The sequence below is a fragment of the Salvelinus alpinus genome, chromosome 8 (assembly GCF_045679555.1).
Source record: "Salvelinus alpinus chromosome 8, SLU_Salpinus.1, whole genome shotgun sequence".
In the NCBI taxonomy this organism is placed as follows: Eukaryota; Metazoa; Chordata; class Actinopteri; order Salmoniformes; family Salmonidae; genus Salvelinus; species Salvelinus alpinus.
In genome coordinates this window covers 28,611,683-28,631,579 of record NC_092093.1, presented here as the reverse complement: position 1 = coordinate 28,631,579, position 19,897 = coordinate 28,611,683, and the positions used below count along the sequence as shown (strand labels likewise).

Sequence of the window (19,897 nt, the reverse complement as noted above, 5' to 3'; positions counted from 1 at the left end):
GTATCGCCATAGACTGCACCACTGCTGTCATCCTTACCACCAAGCAAGTTGGATAGTCTTTGGATGCCGACAGAAGTTGCAGCATTGGAAGACATAACTTGGAATTTAGACTACAAAAGCCTATTCATGCACTTTTCCCGAGATCGATCAATGAATCAATCAAATTTATTTTTATAAAGGCCTTTTACATCAGCAGATGTCATAAAGTGCCTCTACAGAAACTCAGCCTAAAATCCCAAAGGGAATTCTAGGAAAAACTCCCTAGAAAGGCAGAAACCTAGGAAACCTTCTGGCTGTGGAGAGTACAAGGCCAGATCTTTCTTCAAGATGTTCAAACGTTCATAGATGACGAGCAGGGTCAAATAACAATCACAGTGGTTATAGAGGGTGCAACAGGTTAACACCTCAGAAGTAAATGTAATTTGTCTTTTCATAGCCAAGCATTCAGAGGTCGAGACAACAGTTGTGGTGGAGAGGGAGAGGGAGACAGAGGGTCAAAATAGCAAGTTAGCATGTCCGGTGAACAGGTCAGGGTTCCATAGCCGCAGGCAGAACAGAAGAAACTGGATCCGCAGCAAGACAAGGTGGACTGGGGACAGAGACAGCCAGGGGTTGTCAGGCCAGGTAGTCCTGAAGAATCCTAGTGCTCAGGTCCTCTGGTAGAAGAGAGAGAGCGAGAGAGAGAGAAGTGAGAATTATAGAGAGTATGCTTAAGATCACACAGAACACCAGATAAGACAGGATAATTACACACAATAGTATAGACTGATCCTAGCCCCGTGGCACATAGACTATTGCAGCAGAGATACTGGAGACTGAGACAGGGTGGACAGGAAGATCACTTCAGTGACTCAACCCACTCAAGTTGTGTACAGCAAAAAATCCTGGCACAACGTGATGCACCCCTCCCAGGGACGGCATGGGAGACAACTAGAAACCCTGTGACTCAGCTTCCAAAATAGGATCAGAGGCAGAGAATCCCAGTGGAGAGAGGGGAGTCGGCCAGGCAGAGACAGCAAGGGTTGTTCGTCACTCCACTGCCTTGTCTTTCACCTTTGCACCTCAGGGCCAGACTACACTCAATCATAGGACCGACTAAAGAGATCAGTCTTCAATAAATGATTAAAGGTTGAGGCCGAGTCTGCATCTCTCACATGGATCGGCAGACCATTCAATAAAAATGTTGCTCTATAGGAGAAAGCCCTGCCTCCAGCTGTTTGCTTTGAAATTCTTGGACGAATAAGTCCTGCGTCTTGTGACCATAATGTATGTGTAGGTATGTACTGCAGGACCAAATCGGAGAGAGAGTTAGTCCATGTAATGCATTGTTGTTTAGCAGTAAAACCTTGAAATCAGCCCTAGCCTTAATAGGATTCCAGTGTAGAGAGGCTAGCACAGGATTAATATGATCACATTTTTGGATTCTAATCAAGATTCTGACTCAACTATAATCTCACAGTTCAAGGACAAGGAGGTGAGTGCCTTTATTATATTTAATCAAATGTTTTGATGTGAAATGTGGAAAGGGAAAGGGCAAGGGCAATATCTAGTCAGTTGTACAACTGAATGCATTCAACTGAAATGTCTCTTCCGCAATTAACCCAACCCTTCTGAATCAGAGTACAGTGGCAAATCGGCAAGAGACACACAGAAACCTTTTTGCCCTTCCTTGAGAAGTCAATTTAGAGAGTCGGAGAGGTAAGATAATAAATGTACTTTTCACATTTTATATTGAAATTATGGAAATTATTTGACTGAGTTCATTTTTAAGTATGACCTTTCACAGGGTTCAGGTATAAATAGAAATGTAATATTTGTTCAAGGTTTAACAATGTGAATACAGAAGAGTAAATTAAGGACTCTTAGATAACATATGATGCTTGTGACACTGTGTCACAATTATTAAAATAAGTAATCTTTCTCATATCTTAGCTGAAGTCGGAAGTTTACATACACCTTAGCCAAATACATTTAAACTTAGTTTTTCACAATTCCTGACTTTTAATCCCAGTAAATTTTCCCTGTTTTAGATCAGTGAGGATCACTACTTTATTTTAAGAATGTGAAATGTCGGAATAACAGTAGAGAGAATGATTTATTTCAGCTTTAATTTCTTTCATCACATTCCCAGTGGGTCAGAAGGTTACATACACTCAATTAGTATTTGGTAGCATTGCCTTTAAATTGTTTAACTTGGGTCAAATGTTTCGGGTAGCCTTCCACAAGCTTCCCACAATAAGTTGGGTGAATTTTGGCCCATTCCTCCTGACAGAGCGGGTGTAACTGAGTCAGGTTTGTAGGCCTTCTTGCTCGAACACGCTTTTTCAGTTCTGCCCACAAATGTTCTATAGGATTGAGGTCAGGGCTTTGTGATGGCCATTCCAATACCTTGACTTTGTTGTCCTTAAGCCATTTTGCCACAACTTTGGAAGTATGCTTGGGGTCACTGTCCATTTGGAAGACCCATTTGCAGTCAGGAAGCTTTAACTTCCTGACTGATGTCTTGAGATGTTGCTTCAATATATCCACATAATTTTACTCCCTCATGAAGCCATCTATTTTGTGAAGTGCAGCAGTCCCTCCTGCAGCAAAGCACCCCCAAAACATGATGCTGCCACGCCCGTGATTCACGGTTGGGATGGTGTTCTTTGGCTTGCAAGCCTCCCCCTTTTTCCTCCAAACATAACGATGGTCATTATGGCCAACAGTTCTATTTTTGTTTCATCAGACCAGAGGACATTTCTCCAAAAAGTACAATCTTTGTCCCCATGTGCAGTTGCAAACCGTAGTCTGGCTTTTTTTATGGCCGTTTTGGAGAAGTGGCTTCTTCTTTGCTGGACGGCATTTCAGGTTATGTCGATATAGGACTCGTTTTACTGTGGATATAGATACTTTTGTACCTGTTTCCTCCAGCATTTTCACAAGGTCTTTGCTGTTGTTCTGGGATTGATTTGCACTTTTCACACAAAAGTACGTTAATCTCTAGGAGACAGAAAGCGTCTCCTTCCTGAGCGGTATGACGGCTGTTTATACTTGCGTACTATTGTTTGTACAAATGAACGTGGTACCTTCAGGCGTTTGGAAATTGCTCCCAAGGATGAACCTGACTTGTGGAGGTCTACCATTTTTTTCTGAGGTCTAGGCAGATTTATTTAGATTTTCCCATGATGTCAAGCATAGAGGCACTGAGTTTGAAGGTAGGCCTTGAAATACATCCACAGGTACACCTCCAATTGACTCAAATTATGTCAATTAGCCTAACAGAAGCTTCTAAAGCCATGACATCATTTTCTGACCCACTGGAATTGTGATACAGTGAATTGTAAGTGAAATAATCTGTCTGTAAACAATTGTTGGAAAAATTACTTGTGTCATGCACAATGTAGATGTTCTAACTGACTGGACAAAACTATAGTTTGTTAACAAGACGTTTGTGGAGTGGTTAAAAAACGAGTTTTAATGACTCCAACCTAAGTGTATGTAAACTTACGTCTTCAACTGTATGTATTCTACAGATCCAGGAGTGCATGCTATGTGCATCGTTTTGAGCATGAATTTCAGATTAAATTACATTTATTGCGATTGGATCAGTATGTACAGAAAAGACAAGTTAAAATATTCACCAAAATTCAGCAGAGATGTGACCAACCATTTGTTCAGTCATATGTTTCCTTCTTCATCAGACCGCAACAATTTTCTTCTTAGCATTCCAATCAGGTTAATGAATATTAATAAGTAACATAATCAAGAAAACAGCCCACAAATACCTCAGCTGTCACCATAACTTGTGCGTATTTAGTTGTGTTTAATTGTATCCTTTTTGGCAACCATGCTATCTCACAATCTGCACACCATATGGTATTCCATTGGGGGAAAAAATCTAAAATGTGTAATATTGACAGTATGATGTTTTGTTTTGTATATCTTATGCTATATTCATACAGATATGGCCTCACCAAAGACAGTTTGGTACTTTAGTGTCCTCTTGGTATTTTGCTGTAGTCTGGAAAAACAAGATTGCTTGGAAACTCCAAATGTAACATCAGAGGTAAGATGCCAGTAAATAAACTTCAAATACTTCACAAATTGTTCACAAGGCGATATTTAGCATGTCAGAGAAATACAATATTGTTTGAGCTACGTATCTTTAGGTGTATCACTATTAATATAATATGTTTCAAAACAGATTTGTTTGTTCGTTCCATTGGTGCAATTACAGCATGTATACATTATAATTACACAAACAGCACAGTTGTGCAACTGTATCCACATTGTAGTAACACTGCACATCCCTGTGTATCTACCATGCCAATACATAGGTCGCAGTTGTAAATGAGAACTTGTTCTGAACTGGCCTACCTGGTTAAAAAAAGGTGAAATAAAAAAATATAGGGGGACTTTTCTGTGTTAAAACACATACTTCATTTGACGCAATGATACAAATCAATGTTTTTTTAATTAAATCTATCTTTTCCAGGAATCACCCACTGATGGATCGCAAGTTCCTTCTGGAGAAAAGCAAGAGGGTGAGTCAGCTCAAACCTACATGTCTGCCCCCATAATGTGCCTTTAGGCACCTTAGAAAATGACCAAAAAAAATCATATTTTTTATGTTCACACAAATCCGAAACGATTAAAACATCATTATTTATCTCACTGCTATTTGCCATTGGATTTTTGCTGTGTGCAGTATATCTGCTGCGTGCATGTTTTTATTTACTTATTACATTTCTTAAATGCCCAGATAAATCTACCCTGATTGATTTTATATTGACAAATGTTCCACATAAATATTCTGCGGTTGGTGTTTTTTGTAATGATTTAAGTGAACATTGTGCTGTTGTTGCTGTTAGAAATACTAAGGTTCCTAAGACAAACCCACGTTTTATTCGTAAGAGAAATTTGAAGTATTTTAATGAGCAGGCTTTTCTCCATGATTTGTTTTATTTTGACTGGAGCAAGATTGAGCTTATCTTATCTTATCTTCCACTTATGTGGAACCTACCTGGAAATTCTTTCATTATGTTTTTTTCCAAATTGTAAACAAACATGCCCCATTCCGCAGGTTCAGGGTTAAAGGGCGGGATAACTTCTTATGGCTGCAGTCCCGTTAACGGGATCGATATGACAACAGCCAGTCGAAGTGCAGGGCGCCAAATTCAAAAAACAGAAATCTCATAATTAAAATTCCTCAGACATTCATGTGTCTTATATCATTTTAAAGGTAATCTTGTTGTTAATCCCACCAAAGTGTCCGATTTCAAATAGGCTTTTTAGCGAAAGCACTACAAACAATTATGTTAGGTCACCACAAAACCACAATAATCACAGCCATTTTTTCCAGCTAAAGATAGCTTCACAAAAACCAGAATAGAGATAAAATTAATCACTAACCTTCGATTATTTTCATCAGATGACACTCATAGGACTTCATGTTACACTTTGGAAAAAAACATAATGAAAGAATTTCCAGGTAGTTTCCACATGTTTTGTTTGGTTAAATTCATATTTATCTTCAAAAAATCTGAGTTTACATTGAGGCGTTAGATTCACTAGTTGCAAAAACATCAAGTGACTTTGCATAGCCACATCGTTTCAACAGAAATACTCATCAAATATAGATGATAATACAAGTTATACACATGGAATTATAGATATACCTCTCCTTAATGCAACCGCTGTGTCAGATTTCAAAAACACTTTACGGAAAAAGAAACGCACGCTATAATCTGAGACGGCGCTCAAAAGTAAAACACCACAGCCGCAAAGATGGCGTCAACATAAACAAGAAAATACATGATAAATATTCCCTTACCTTTGATGATCTACATCAGAAAGCACTCCAGGAATCCCAGGTCCACAATAAATGTTTGTTTTGTTCGAAAAAATCCATTATTTATGTCCAAATACCTTCTTTTGTTAGCGCGTCTGGTATACATATCCAAACGCTAATTCTGGTCAGCGTTATATCGGACAAAAACTTCAAAAAGTGATATTACCGGTCGAAGAAACATTTCAAACTAAGTACAGAATCAATCATTAGGATGTTTTTAACATATAGCTTCAATAAAGTTCCAACCGGAGTATTCTTTCTTGTCTTCGTGAGCAATGGAACGCAAGTGACTACCATGAGGAATAAGCATGATCAGAAAATGGCTGACTGCCAGACACCTGACTGATTCTGCTCTCATTCACTCCCACAACACCATAGAAGTCTCATTATAATTTATATTGATGGTTGACATCTAGTGGAACCCCTAGGCAGTGCACAATCATTCATATTTCAAGGGGATTTCATTAGGGACTCTGGTGAATACAGACAAGCTCAGATTTCTGACTTCCTGTTTTGATTTCAACTCAGGACTTTGCCTGCCAATATGAGTTCTGTTAATCTCACAGACATAATTCAAACAGTTTTAGAAACTTTTGAGTGTTTTCTATCCAATACTAATAATAATATGCAAATATTAGCAACTATGACTGAGGAGCAGGCCGTTTGATATGGGCACCTTTCATCCAAGCTACTCAATACTGCCCCTTCAGCCATAAGAAGATAATCCATGGTTTTCTTCTGAGCTGTCTTGTATTATTCACGACCGTAATCTAGCCTGGGCTAAAGCAAGGAAATCATGTTCTGATGCTGATTGGCTTATTTTTTAGGCAGTCACGAAACAAGTGTTCTTTTCTTCTCAGGAAGGCCAAGTCTGAATATTTTACGTCTGTTACCACTGATAACCTGAATGACCCTAGAAAGTTTTGGAAGGTTATTAAGTCTATGTCTGGTAACAGTAATGTTAATGAATTACCGTCATGTGTTTTGAAGGACTCTGTTGCTATATATGACAAAACTGAAATGCTGAATTGTTTCAATGAGCACTTTGTATCATCTGGTAGACTGTTTGATTCAGTGTTCTCTGTCTCTGTACAACCCTGTGTGGATGAACCAGTGAGAGCTGGTCAAACTTTTAGCTTTTTGCCATTCTCAGTGCAGATGGTACATAAAGCCCTGAAACCCTTAGATCAGAGAAAGCCTGCAGGTCCTGATCTTTTGGATCCCTGCTTTTTAAATCTGGCAGCTGATTTCATAGCTGAACCACTTACATATCTGTTCAATCTAACCCTGGACTGTAATGAAATTCCAAAGATCTGGATATCAGCATTTGTACTACCACTTTTAAAAGGGGGAGATCAAAATCTTTTAAATAATTATAGGCCAATCTCAAAGCTGTCACCCCTGGTGAAAACACTTGAAACCCTTGTGAGTGAACAGCTAAAATAGTTTTTATTTACTTACTCTATTTTATCAATGTACCAATCGGGCTTCAGGAAGAAGCATAGCACAATTACCACAGCCATGAAGGTTTTAAATGATATCACTGAAGCCCTTGACAAAAAAACAGGACTGTGTCTCACTTTTTATTGATCTCTCTAAGGCTTTTGATACAGTTGATCATGCTATACTAAGGCAGAGATTGTCGAGTGTAGGTCTTTCAGAGCATGCATTTGCATGGTTTGCTAACTCCCTGTCTGATAGAACTCAGTGCACTCAATTTGATGGGATTATGTCTGTTAAATTGTCTGTCTTTAATGGTGTGCCCCACGGCTCTGTACTTGGTCCTCTCTTATTCACTATTTATATAAATGATTTAGACAAAAATTTCCAAAATGCACAAATTCATTTTTATGCTGATGATACTGTTATTTACTGTTGTGCCTTGTCTCTTACAAGAGCTTTCCAGAACTTGCAAACTGCTTTTTATGCTGTTCAACATAACTTGTGTCAATTGAAGCTTATACTTATACTTATACTGACAAAACTAAACTAATGGTGTTTTCTAAAGCAAGAAATAGACCTCTGAACCTTTCACCTATTACTACCTGTCAGGGCAAGGAGATTGAGGTTGTAACCTCATATAAATATCTTGGAATTTTAATTGATTACGGCCTCTCTTTTAAATTCCATATTCAACAACTTACAAAATATTGAAGCTGAAATTGGGATTTTATTTTAGGAATAAGGCCTGTTTTTCTTTTGAAGCCAGAAGGAGGCTTGTATCAGCTACATTTATACCTTTACTAGATATTGGGGATATTTTATATATGAATCAGTCCGCTCAGTGTTTGAGATCAATTGACACCCTTTACCATGGCGCTTTGAGATTTACTTTAAACTGCAAAACCCTTATGCACCACTGCACTTTGTATACCAGGGTTGGCTGGCCTTCTCTAGTCACTCGTAGGCTCAGTCACTGGTATACTTTTATTTACAAAGCCATTTTGGGTTTACTACCATTTTATTTGGGCATTTTTATTGTTCAGAAATGTGGTGGGTACTCTCCTCATTCGCAGGACTTTATCCTGCTAACTGTTCCAAATGTCCAAACTGAATTTGGTAAATGGGCTTTTATGTACTCTGCGCCATCGTCTTGGAACGCCTTACAAAATACTTTTAAACTGGAAGAACTTGTCCCGATTAGTATTTTTAAATCACTGATGAATGATCTTGAGACTGATTCCCTGACCTGTCAATGTTTTTAATTTGCTGATTTTGATTGTGTTATACTCTTGTGAATTCTATGGTTTTTACTAGATTACTTGTAGTTTTTCATGTTGTTTGTCTGTAATTTTTGTAATGAGTTGGTGCTGCCTATCTTGGCCAGTACGCTCTTGAAAAATATATTTAAAATCTCAATGAGCCCTTCCTGGTTACAGTACCAGTCAAACGTTTGGACAAACCTACTCATTCAAGGGTTTTTCTTAATTTTTACTATTTTCTGCAATGTAGAATAATAGTGAAGACATCAAACATATGAAATAACAAATATGGAATCAAGTAGTAACCAAAAAAGAAATCAATATAGATTTTAGATTCCTCAAAGTAGCCACCATTTTTCTTGACGACAGCTTTGCAAACTCTTGGCATTCTCTCAACCAGCTTTACCTGGAATGCTTTTCCAACAGTCTTGAAGGAGTTCCCACATATGCTGAGCACTTGTTGGCTGCTTTTCCTTCAGTCTGTGGTCCAACTCATCCCAAACCATCTCAATTGGGTTGAGGTTGGGTGATTGTGGAGGCCAGGTCATCTGATGTAGCAATCCACCACTCTCCTTGGTCAAATAGCCCTTACACAGCCTGGAGGTGTGTTGGGTCATTGTCCTGTTGAAAACCAAATGATAGTCCCACTAAGCGCAAACCAGATGGATGGCGTATCGCTGTAAAATGCTGTGAAAGCCATGCTGGTTACGTGAGCCTTGATTTGTAATCAATCAAGACAATGTTACCACCAAAGCACCCCCACACCATGACACCTCCTCCATACTTTACGGTGGGAAATACACATGCAGAGATCATCCGTTCACCTACTCTGCGTCTCACATGGACACAACGGTTGGAACCAAAAACCTAAAATTTGGACTCATCAGACCAAAGCACAGATTTCCACCAGTCTAATGACCATTGCTTGTGTTTCTTGGCCCAAGCAAGTCTCTTCTTATTATTGGTGTCCTTTAGTAGTGGTTTCTTGGCATCAATTTGACCATGAATGCCTGATTCACGCAGCCCCCTCTGAACAGTTGATGTTGAGATGTGTCTGTTGAACTCTGTGAAGCATTTATTTGGGCTGCAATCTGACTTGCATTTAACTCTAATGAACATATCCTCTGCAGCAGAGGTAACTCTGGGTCTTCATTTCCTGTGGCTGTCCTCATTAGAGCCAGTTTCATCATCATTTTCCGGATTGACTGACCTTCATGTCTTAAAGTAATGATGGACTGTTGTTTCTCTTTGTTAATTTGAGCTGTTCTTACCATAATATGGACTTGGTCTTTTACCAAATAGGGCTATCTTCTGTAAACCAACCCTACCTTGTCACAACACATCTGATTGGCTCAAACGCATTAAGAAGGAAAGAAATTACACAAATTAACTTTTAACAAGGCACACCTGTTTATTTAAATGCATTCCAGGTGACTACCTCATGAAGCTTTATGAGAGATTGCCAAGAGTTTGCAAAGGGTGGCTACTTTGAAGAATCTCAAATATAAAATGTTTTGGTTACTACTTGATTCCATATGTGTTATTTCATATGTTTGATATCTTCACTATTATTGTACAATGCAGAAACGTGTAAAAACAAAGAAAAACTCTGGAATGAGTAGGTGTGTCCAAACTTTTGACTGGTACTGTATGTATATTTATTTTTATGGTCCACAAGAATTGCACTTCGGGGACCATAAAGATCTCTTGAATTGAATTGTTTCCACAGTGACAGCAACCCTCATTGAGAAAGTTGGTGAAGTTGAGTTGGACTATAATATTCCATTTGAAGCCATACATTACCTAAAGTTCCATGTGCTAAATTTAACCCACCCCATCTCCAGTGTGTTAAATGTAACAGAGATGAACATTACTACTGGTAAGAGTTTTTAATTGTTCTTTTTTTCTTCATTTTATAAAAGGTTCAAGACCTACAGGGCTCATGTGTTAGTAAATGGTGTATTTAAAAAACTAACTTGGAAAACTAACTTGGACGTTAGAAAATGTTGTATCTCCATGTTGAGGATGTTCAGTCCAATTCCCCTCCATTCACAGAATGCTCCTCAGACTTCGGTGGAGTCAGGTGCAGATGTGAGGACCAGTATAGTTGGTCATGTGACCAGTGTTCCTCCAGTCAGTCCTGTGATGAGATCGTTGATGGAAAAATATGTGGATGTCTCAATGACTATCCTTCTGATGGAAAGTTCTGTCAGCCAATCACAAGTAACTATTTGAATCTCACTTCCACTTGGTGTTTGACATTGTACCTGTTGTTGCAGTTGTATGTAGTTGTTTTTGGCAACGTCTCCCAGCTGCATAGTTCTTCTTGTTGACACGTCTTTTACCTAATCCCAACAGATTTTACTGCTTGTCCAAGTCCAACTACTACAGCAGTTATTCCAAGAAGTTACTCAAGCAATAGATTACATTTTCTGAAAATAATAGACATCCTTGTCATGATTTATTTTATTGTAATTTTCCATAGAGCCATCAACCATTTACGGAAGAATCATTGAAATTGAGTTGGACATGACAGATATTTCGGCTACATTGATAGATGTACTTAGGGTCAGTGTGAATGGTCTGGCCTCCGATTTGTTAAGTGTAACAGAGGTGAACTTCACTACTGGTAAGAATTTTCTGTTGCTGATGCTCATTTGAGTTTTAATTCCTTGTGCATTGTAAAATATATTCAAGAACTGGTTCAGATATTTTCAAATAGTTGGTCTCACAGATGATGATGATGTTCATTCCACTCTCCTTTCATTCACAGCATGCTACCCAAACAACACATGCAGATGTGAGGATCAGTATGGTTGGTCATGTGACCAGTGTCTCTCTTATGGGTCCTGTGACAACATCACTGATGACTCCTGTGGATGTATCAAAGCCATTCCCCCTTATGGACCGTTTTGTCAGCCAATCACAAGTAACTGTTTCCTTACCACCTCCACTGTGGTAGTTTAATCAATGTTTATGTATTCATTCATCAATGTTTACACTCAAAGCTTACCCCGATCTCATTTACCACATAGATCTGACGGCTTGTCCAACACCATCTCCAACACCAGGTATGAGACAATTATTCATGACTATTTAATTAACAAATGTTTTACTGTACTAATTACAGTCTTACTAAGAGCAACTTGCCATAGTGTTATTCATAGTTGTATATTTACTTGAGACCTACAGCTGTAAGACAAAAAGCTGTGAAACAGGTTAGAGAACCAGCCATCATCATAATCATCTCACATTTCTCTGCAACCACACCTTTACCAGCAGAAGAGGAAACAAGTACTGGTTTTACACAATAATCTATGTATTTCAAATACATGTAACAGTGTCAAAAATCCACTGACCTGTTCAGATGTGATTTTGTTTGGGTTATCTTTTTTAACCTTTGTTTAACTATGCAAGTCAGTTAAGAATAAATTCTTATTTTCAATGACGGACTAGGAACAGTGGGTTAACTGCATTGTTCAGGGGCAGAACATCAGATTTTTACCTTGTCAGCTTGGGGATTCAATCTCGAAACCTTTCGGTTACTAGTCCAATGCTCTAACCACTAGGCTACCTAACCACTAGGCTATCTCAGAGTATTACACAATGAACAAATTATGGCTAGTGTATGGAAAGTCATTTACATCTTCAAAAATAGATTCTCTGTTGGTTAATTAAATATATTTAAAAGTCCATAACAAATAACTTGAGCATTCCAACTCCTGCCGTAACAAGTAAGTTCCTTATTCCATGCAGTTACGGTACATAACTACTCTGTTAATCAAAATGCAATCATTCAGTGATACACAGCAATGTCAGTAAAGTAAATACTTTCAGGCATTAGTGCCAACAACAAATCAGTCCACAGCAAGTTCAACAACTCCAACAACTCCCTCCAGTACAACATCAAAGAAACAAATCAATAATGTAATTTCATTGGACCTACGGTATTTCCTTGTGGTATTATTGAGTCGGGCATCACAAATATTCACACCAATGTGTTAAATATAATGTTTTTATGTTCCACTGTACCTCAGTGCCAACAAAAAAACAGTCCACAGAAAGTTAATCAACTCCAACAACACCCTCCTTAATTTTACCTATTTCCTTGTGACATGTTTGAAAGAAGTTGGACATCGCCAAAAAAACAGTTACTCTAATGTCTTCATTAAATTGTTTTTCTGTTCCACTGTGCCCTAGTGCCAACAAAAAAAACTGTCAAAAGCAACCTCAGTTATACAAATGTGTAATTACATTTTTAACTTCCGTATTCTTATATTTTGTTCTGTTTTTGTTTTAGAAAACACACTGAACCTACAATTTACTATGGCTATCACATTTGACTCTAACTTCAATGATGAAAATAATGCAATGTTCAAAGATATTGATCAAACTGTGAGTATACTATATTCCCTCATGCTTATCACAATGTCCATGTGCTGTAATGTAAAGTGTCAACTTGGACTCAGGGTTATATGTAACATAGTAAATGTAAATCGGTCTCACTCCATTCAGTATGACAGGTTACATTTCGTATGGTATGTATTAATTTGTGGATGTCCATTGTTCATTTCGCATGATATGTGACAAATTACAATTCGTTTGATATGTGACAAATTGCAATTTGTGCAGTATGTTCATTTCATGTCCTTTTCAATACTTAATTTTAAATCACTCTTGATCAATAATCATTTCACTGTCTCACACAGATCAAAGTCATATATAAAAGAAACATGCAAGGCTTCATATCAGCAAAGTTAAATAGGTTAAAGTAAGTTTTGCTCCAGTGTTATTACCTCTATTCAATACTTTATCATTTTATATTATTTCATTTCATGTGCTAATAATTTGAATATTCAAATACTAAATGTCACCTTAAATTTCTCAACGTTCAGTTTAATGTATAATTTCAATCCCAGGTGATTTTGAGGGATGTATGGGCCATATAATAGTTATTGCACAAATGTAAAGAATTGAAGGTTGCTGAAATTCTAACAATTTAAACTGTGGTCCAAAATGTCCAATATAACAAATACATTTTCAGTATATGCCCCAGAGCAGTGGCGGTTCTAGCTTGTATGGCTCCCTAGGCGAACCCCCGTTTTCATGATATCATTGACGTGACGTGCAAATGAGCGATAGAAAACCGATCGAGTAAATGTCACTATTCTAAAAAATGTTATGCGGGCGCCCCGTGCCGCCCCCGGCAAGTTGCCGCCCTGGGCGGCTGCCCATGTCGCCTATACCTAAATCCACCACTGCCCCAGAGACAAGAGTATCCCCTCGAAATGAAAAGGACTTGGGGTTGATGTTATACAGTGTATGTATGTGCTATTTTTTGCTTATGTACACATGCATGACATTAATTTGTGGATAGGTTTTCTGATATTTCTTTCTCACATGAATAGGAGTGGAAGTGTTATTGCAGATTTTACTGTTATGACAACAATTGTCAATAATGTGGAAATTGCAAAAGCAAAAGAGGATATTGTCTCAACACTTGGAGAAAAATATAATATAAGTAAGTACTTGATTAGGTTAGTATTTGGTGGATTTGATGGACCAAGTTAGTTATTACTTGTCCTGAAATACATTCAAAAAGTATTTTGATCAGTTTAAACTGTGGCAGCAGTACATGTCAGTTGATTTTAGATTAATTGTTAATTTTCTTGCTTTTCTGGTGTGCTTCAAAAGAATTGTCACAAGAATTTAGCTTAAATTCCCCTTCATGTAATCACATAATTCATGACATGTAATCTACAGTTGTAATATCTATAAAATTACAATTATAAATATTGTATAAAATATTGTATATTTATATATTTAAGGTATATGTGAAGTAATGTTTTCAAGTCATGATTTCACAAATCTTATTGTTCTCTAGGGTTTACCTGCTTGAATAATACGATCTTTGGCAATGGACAAGTTAATGAGATAGTTGTAGCTGACTGCAAATTGGATGAAGTGGGTCAAAAGACTGCTATTTGTCAAGAAAATGGAAATTTTTCAAATCTGGAGAATAACTGTGTCTTAAAAGAAATTGAAACCCTGTTTTTATTATCTCAGGTAATATGTTAACATAAAAACATTTTCACTGGATATAAAATATACTCTATATAAAAATTGTTTAGTAATGATGGTATTGCTTTGTTACATTACTGTGTATAGCATCAAACCTTATATACGTTTGTATTTTTTCTTTCCTTCATCACTTTAAATCCACACAGGATTTAGTGGGGACTGATCTTCCAGGCTTTTTGGAAAGACTCCGCAACAGCACTTTTAACCTCCAAGGTAGAATAGTTGCATCACCTGCAACTATTTCTACTATTGTTAATATTCTAACAAATGTTGCAAATGTGTCCCGAAGTACCCCAATAAACAAACCATTGATGAAGGTATGTTGACATCAACAGTATCACTTTAAATCATTTTTAAACCTCCATTCAAAGATATTATAATGCTAATTTATTATTACACCCTTAAAAGTTGAATTAGAGCACATACAGCATCGTTTTTATTAGGATTTCAATAATCCTGTACTAATTCTGATTTCTATCTTGATTTCTAGAATTTCCTGGAAACGGCAGGTGTACTTACTTCCAATGAAGCAAAAACCTCCTGGGGTGATCTAAACAAAAACCTCACCAAAAACGAAAGCTCAGCCTTTCTGGGAACCATTGAAACAATTTCCAATTTCCTTACCGATGACTTTTTTGACATAGAAACGCAAGGCATTAATTTAAACAAAACCACAGTCAACAACTCAGTCAACAACTTATTCAATTTAAACTCGTCTGTTCTGATAGACATACCAGCATCTGAAGCTTCCTTCAATTCAATCACCATAATAACATTTGACTCCTTGTATAATGTTTTACCTGCCAGAAACAGCAGCAGTCGGAACAACATTGTCAACACCATCAACGGAAAAGTAGTTCTGGTGAAGGTGAATGGCACAATCAAGAATGTGACTTTCCGTTTTGACGTACTGGACAAGACACTAGCCAATCCTCAGTGTGTTTTCTGGAATTTCAACCTTTTTGACGGCCTTGGAGGATGGGATGATAAAGGATGTGAACTGCAGTCTGATAAGAATGACACTGTCACCTGTCACTGTAATCATCTCACCTCCTTCTCCATTTTGATGTCGCCTTTCATTCCACTTGTGTTAAGAGTCGCTTTGGATCTTATCACTTACATTGGAGTTGGCATATCAATGGGTTGCTTGGTTGTGTGTCTCATCATTGAGATGTTGGTATGGAAGGCTGTGACTGGAAACAACACATCTTACATGCGTCATGTCTCTATAGTGAACATCGCCTTTTCCCTTCTGATTGCTGACATTTGGTTCATTATTGGTGCAGCAATTTCCGACAATGAAAAAAAAGATCTACCTGCGTGTTCCACAGCAACATTTTTCATCCACTTTTTCTACCTGGCTCTGTTTTTCTGGATGTTGGTCTCAGGCCTTTTGCTGCTCTACCGGACTGTCATGGTTTTCTCTCACATGTCTAAACCAGCAATGTTGGCCATCAGTTTTTCTTTGGGCTATGGAGCTCCCCTCATCATTGCTGTCTTAACTATCGCAGTGACAGCCCCAGGGAAACAATACATTAGAGGGAAAGATGTGGTTTGCTGGCTCACCTGGAAAGAGTCAAAGGCCCTTCTGGCTTTTGTGATCCCTGCCCTGACCATAGTGGTCATCAACCTTTTGATCCTGATTGTGGTTCTGTTCAAAATGCTGAGGAGAGGTGTGGGGGATGTTACCCAGCCAGATGAGAGAAATGCTTTGGTGGTCATCGCCAGGTGTCTGGCCATTCTGACTCCCTTCTTTGGTACTACCTGGGGACTAGGAGTAGGAACCATGACTAAACCAAACAATCTAGGAATCCATATTGTGTTTGCGATCTTCAATTCCTTACAGGTATTTAACTCAGTTAAATAACACTAGTGATTAACTGTTCCTCAGTGAAATACAATTGACTTGAAATATATATATATATATATATATATATTTAAATGCATTAAATTCCCAATGGCATGTTATACTAAGTTAAGATTTGGATAAATGTTTACAATTAAATATACTGGACTTTGGTATAGTAATTCCATCCTTCACCATGTTATCATTCAAAGGGTTTGTTCATCTTGGTATTTGGAACACTTTTGGACAAAAAGGTATGTTCCTGACACACTTACTGATACCTCTCATAGTATGTATTGTAATGTGCTGTGTTCTGACAATTCATATATTTGATGAACTCCTTGTCTGTGCTTTCAGATCCGGGAAGCTCTGACAGGAAGGTCACACGTGTCCTCCAACCGCACAAGGGTAAGGGCTTTATTCAAACCACACGGCTGCATAAGATAGAATGATCATGTTTATAATTAAATATGTTATAAATCTAAATTATTTGTTGCTGGCCACAACAGGTTTGTTACACTATTGTCTATGCTTACTCATATGACCATTTTATTGTATTTATCACTGTGTAGAACATGTCAGGAAGTTTACTACCTTTAAGCTAGTATTGAATGTTTTATATTATATTCTCGTTTCAGACCACAAGTGCTGCAACATCATCGTCAAGTGGTTTGGGATTTTTCCGGATACGGAAGAGAAGTAAGTCTATAGTATAAAGCAATACTCTAAGGCAATTGGGCACAACTTCACATTAATTTGCCCTTATACTACAGTATGTAGTGCCATTGTTTGACCTATTGTTCCTACTGTTCCAGATGTTTTCAACGTTTCAGCAGCTCCAACATCCAGCACTTCTGGTGCATCAGAGACTTTCATCAACACTTAACTCAATGCAACAAATGTGATTATAATGAAACAATCAAAAGGCGTTGTCGCACATCATCAGTTGACGCACTGGGTTACAGTAGCTAACACCTTGAATGTGACCTTAAAGTGACTGCCACTAAGATCTGACCCCAGCTCACAGTGACGTCATTAGGGGTTATGTCTAACACAAAGCGATTCATTCTGAACTATATGGTATTTGAACATTTTATCGGGATTGTTTAGTATTATATTGAATAACATGATTATTGTTTTTTTGGGGTGTGGGGGTGTTTAAATAAGAGTATTACTGTGTAAATGGATTAATCAGCTAACATGAAGAATGGAGATTGTTTCTGAAATAACACATTACATTCTCTCTTTGAATAATTCACTGTTCATTTTGTCACAATTTATTTTAAGTTTAATTTACATGTAAAAGGTAATATGTTCTGTTGTCTAACAGATTGCACTTTGGATGCTAAAGAATAGTTGTTGATATCATGGTTTAAGTCATTATGTGTGTATGCAAATTCTGAGGGAGACTAAAAAGAGGGCAAAACATCCAAAAGATACCGGCTTTACATTGAGAGGAATGTAAGATAGAGAGAGGTTTACACACTGATGTGCAATGCATTTGTCACAACCATTGTGCTACAATAGAGTTTTTCTGTACCAAAATAATAACACGTGTCGAGAAGACACGGCACAGTAAAAACATTTGTGCAGACAAACTCCATTGTATCACTAAACTATATGTTGTATCACAATTATTGTGTCAAATCCATTGTAGATCAGTTGTATGACCTCACTTAATCCATGATGTATCTTGGTTTGTCTCTTCATGTTGGCTATTATCAATTTACATGTTGCATGCATGCTTTGCTTTTTTATTTAAATATAATGATATAATAATGGGGCAAACAGCAGTCGTTCAGCACATTATCTAATATGTTTTCGCAGGATCTTGCATTATCTTAATCATAGACCATTATATCTTGACATCCCAACTGTACACGTGCCTGTAGGGAAAGGTAGTTGACACAATGATGATATAATCATCGTTTGAAGGACTGCACAATGTTAACAAAAGAGCATGCAAAGTAATGGGTCTTTCTTGGTTTCGTTTCACACAGAGCACTTCGGCTACTTTGTTTACATTCAAGAAATGGCACACATTTCTGTCAGTTTAATTATTAGTTAAAAGAAAATTATTAAAATATTGAATTAATTAGTTAATTAGATAATTTTGTTGTGTTGTTCTGGCAACCATTGATACAGCAGCATGTTTAGTCTAGGGAGTGTCCAGAGGACGTACATACAGGACATCAAGCTGCCTCATGCTACAGAAACAGGAGATTGGCTTCTGCACTATGGGCCATTCTGGTTTGGACAAGGCTTACTTTTCCCAGGCTTACTTACTTACATGTTTTGTATGCATGTGTAAAAATATATATGTTTTTTAAAATGACCTTCAGAATTTCTATAGAAAACGACACCTCATTTCAAACTTTTAAACAGACAAATACGAATTCCCATGTCAATTCACACGACATATCAACGCGTCCTGTCAGCCAGCAGTCAAACTGCACGACAGTGCTGTCGTTCATTCGTGAAACTAAAACTAACGACTAAGTTTAGTTTTCAATGGCTAAGTTTAGGCATCAATTCCGAGTGGTTAAGGTTTGAGTTAGGGTTAAACAGAAACATTTTAATGAAAAGAACAACAACAACGTGTCTTGCGCTGAGATTGAACCTGCGTCGTTTGAAGCCGTAGCCCACCATTTAGCCTTTCCTCAACCAAATGTTGAGCATGGGCTAAATGTGGCATGAACACAACCAATCATGATTGTTAAACAAATCACTTCAAAAAGTAAGTTACATTTGCACGTTTGTCCAAAATAATTCCAGCACTGTGCACCCGCCAACTTTCCTTAAATTCGGAAGTGGCTGAAATTATCCAACCAGAGAAAGCATCTCAACAAGCGAAACAGCGCCCCTCTTTCTTACCCTATGTAGCCCATGTATCTGATGCTGTTTGGCCAAAAAGAGTATTGCATGCCACACTCTTTTTGACCAGACAGCATCAGATACATTGTCTACACATACTGAGACAGTTGCTTTATCTGAGATTGATGAGTCTTTCTGTCGGCGCATGTCTCGTCAAATAAATTATCAACATTTAAATATTTTATTTGTTCGGGCAAGGTGGCACGGTAGGGCGAGCCAGGCCTCCTAAGGCTTGCCCATAACACAGGCCCTGCCTCAACCCCATCCACCACACCTGAGCCCAAGGCTACTATAACAGGCACTTGCCTTGCCCCTAGTGGACAAGTAATTGCCATGTAAATATATAACGTAATTTTACAATTGTAAAATGCGTGGATAGCTTGTAATCCACTGGAGTTTGGGATTATATTAATTTTTATCTAAAAAAATAGGACTTGTTACAAAATACTGTAGTTGCTCTTTGCATGGTGCGTTAACTTCCTAGTACAGGTAGTTCTTAGAAAGAGGCAGGTCTCCATTTCCTACAAACAATAAAAATGGCAGAAATAATGTCTGTTGATT

General features: G+C 37.7%; 1 protein-coding gene across 1 annotated transcript; it reads left to right on the top strand.

Moving 5' to 3' along the window:
- The first annotated feature begins 1,062 nt into the window (after positions 1 to 1,062).
- Positions 1,063 to 17,720, top strand: LOC139582875 (adhesion G protein-coupled receptor F4-like). Its single transcript, XM_071413288.1, has 17 exons — positions 1,063 to 1,474; positions 1,620 to 1,698; positions 3,945 to 4,048; positions 4,478 to 4,526; positions 10,265 to 10,414; positions 11,309 to 11,464; positions 11,571 to 11,606; positions 12,836 to 12,930; positions 13,245 to 13,306; positions 13,944 to 14,056; positions 14,420 to 14,601; positions 14,763 to 14,933; positions 15,107 to 16,462; positions 16,675 to 16,716; positions 16,820 to 16,870; positions 17,101 to 17,161; positions 17,278 to 17,720. The coding sequence occupies exons 3-17, from the start codon at positions 3,947 to 3,949 to the stop codon at positions 17,346 to 17,348; spliced, it is 2,697 nt and encodes an 898-aa protein (XP_071269389.1). The 5' UTR covers positions 1,063 to 1,474; positions 1,620 to 1,698; positions 3,945 to 3,946; the 3' UTR covers positions 17,349 to 17,720.
- The last annotated feature ends 2,177 nt before the right edge of the window (positions 17,721 to 19,897 follow it).

Excerpts from the sequence above, each read along its gene's own strand:
- LOC139582875 (XM_071413288.1), top strand. The coding sequence starts at position 3,947 with ATGGCCTCACCAAAGACAGTTTGGTACTTTAGTGTCCTCTTGGTATTT. Across the intron at positions 16,463-16,674 it reads CGATCTTCAATTCCTTACAG|GGTTTGTTCATCTTGGTATT; the intron begins GTATTTAACTCA and ends TATCATTCAAAG. Across the intron at positions 16,871-17,100 it reads TGTCCTCCAACCGCACAAGG|ACCACAAGTGCTGCAACATC; the intron begins GTAAGGGCTTTA and ends TTCTCGTTTCAG.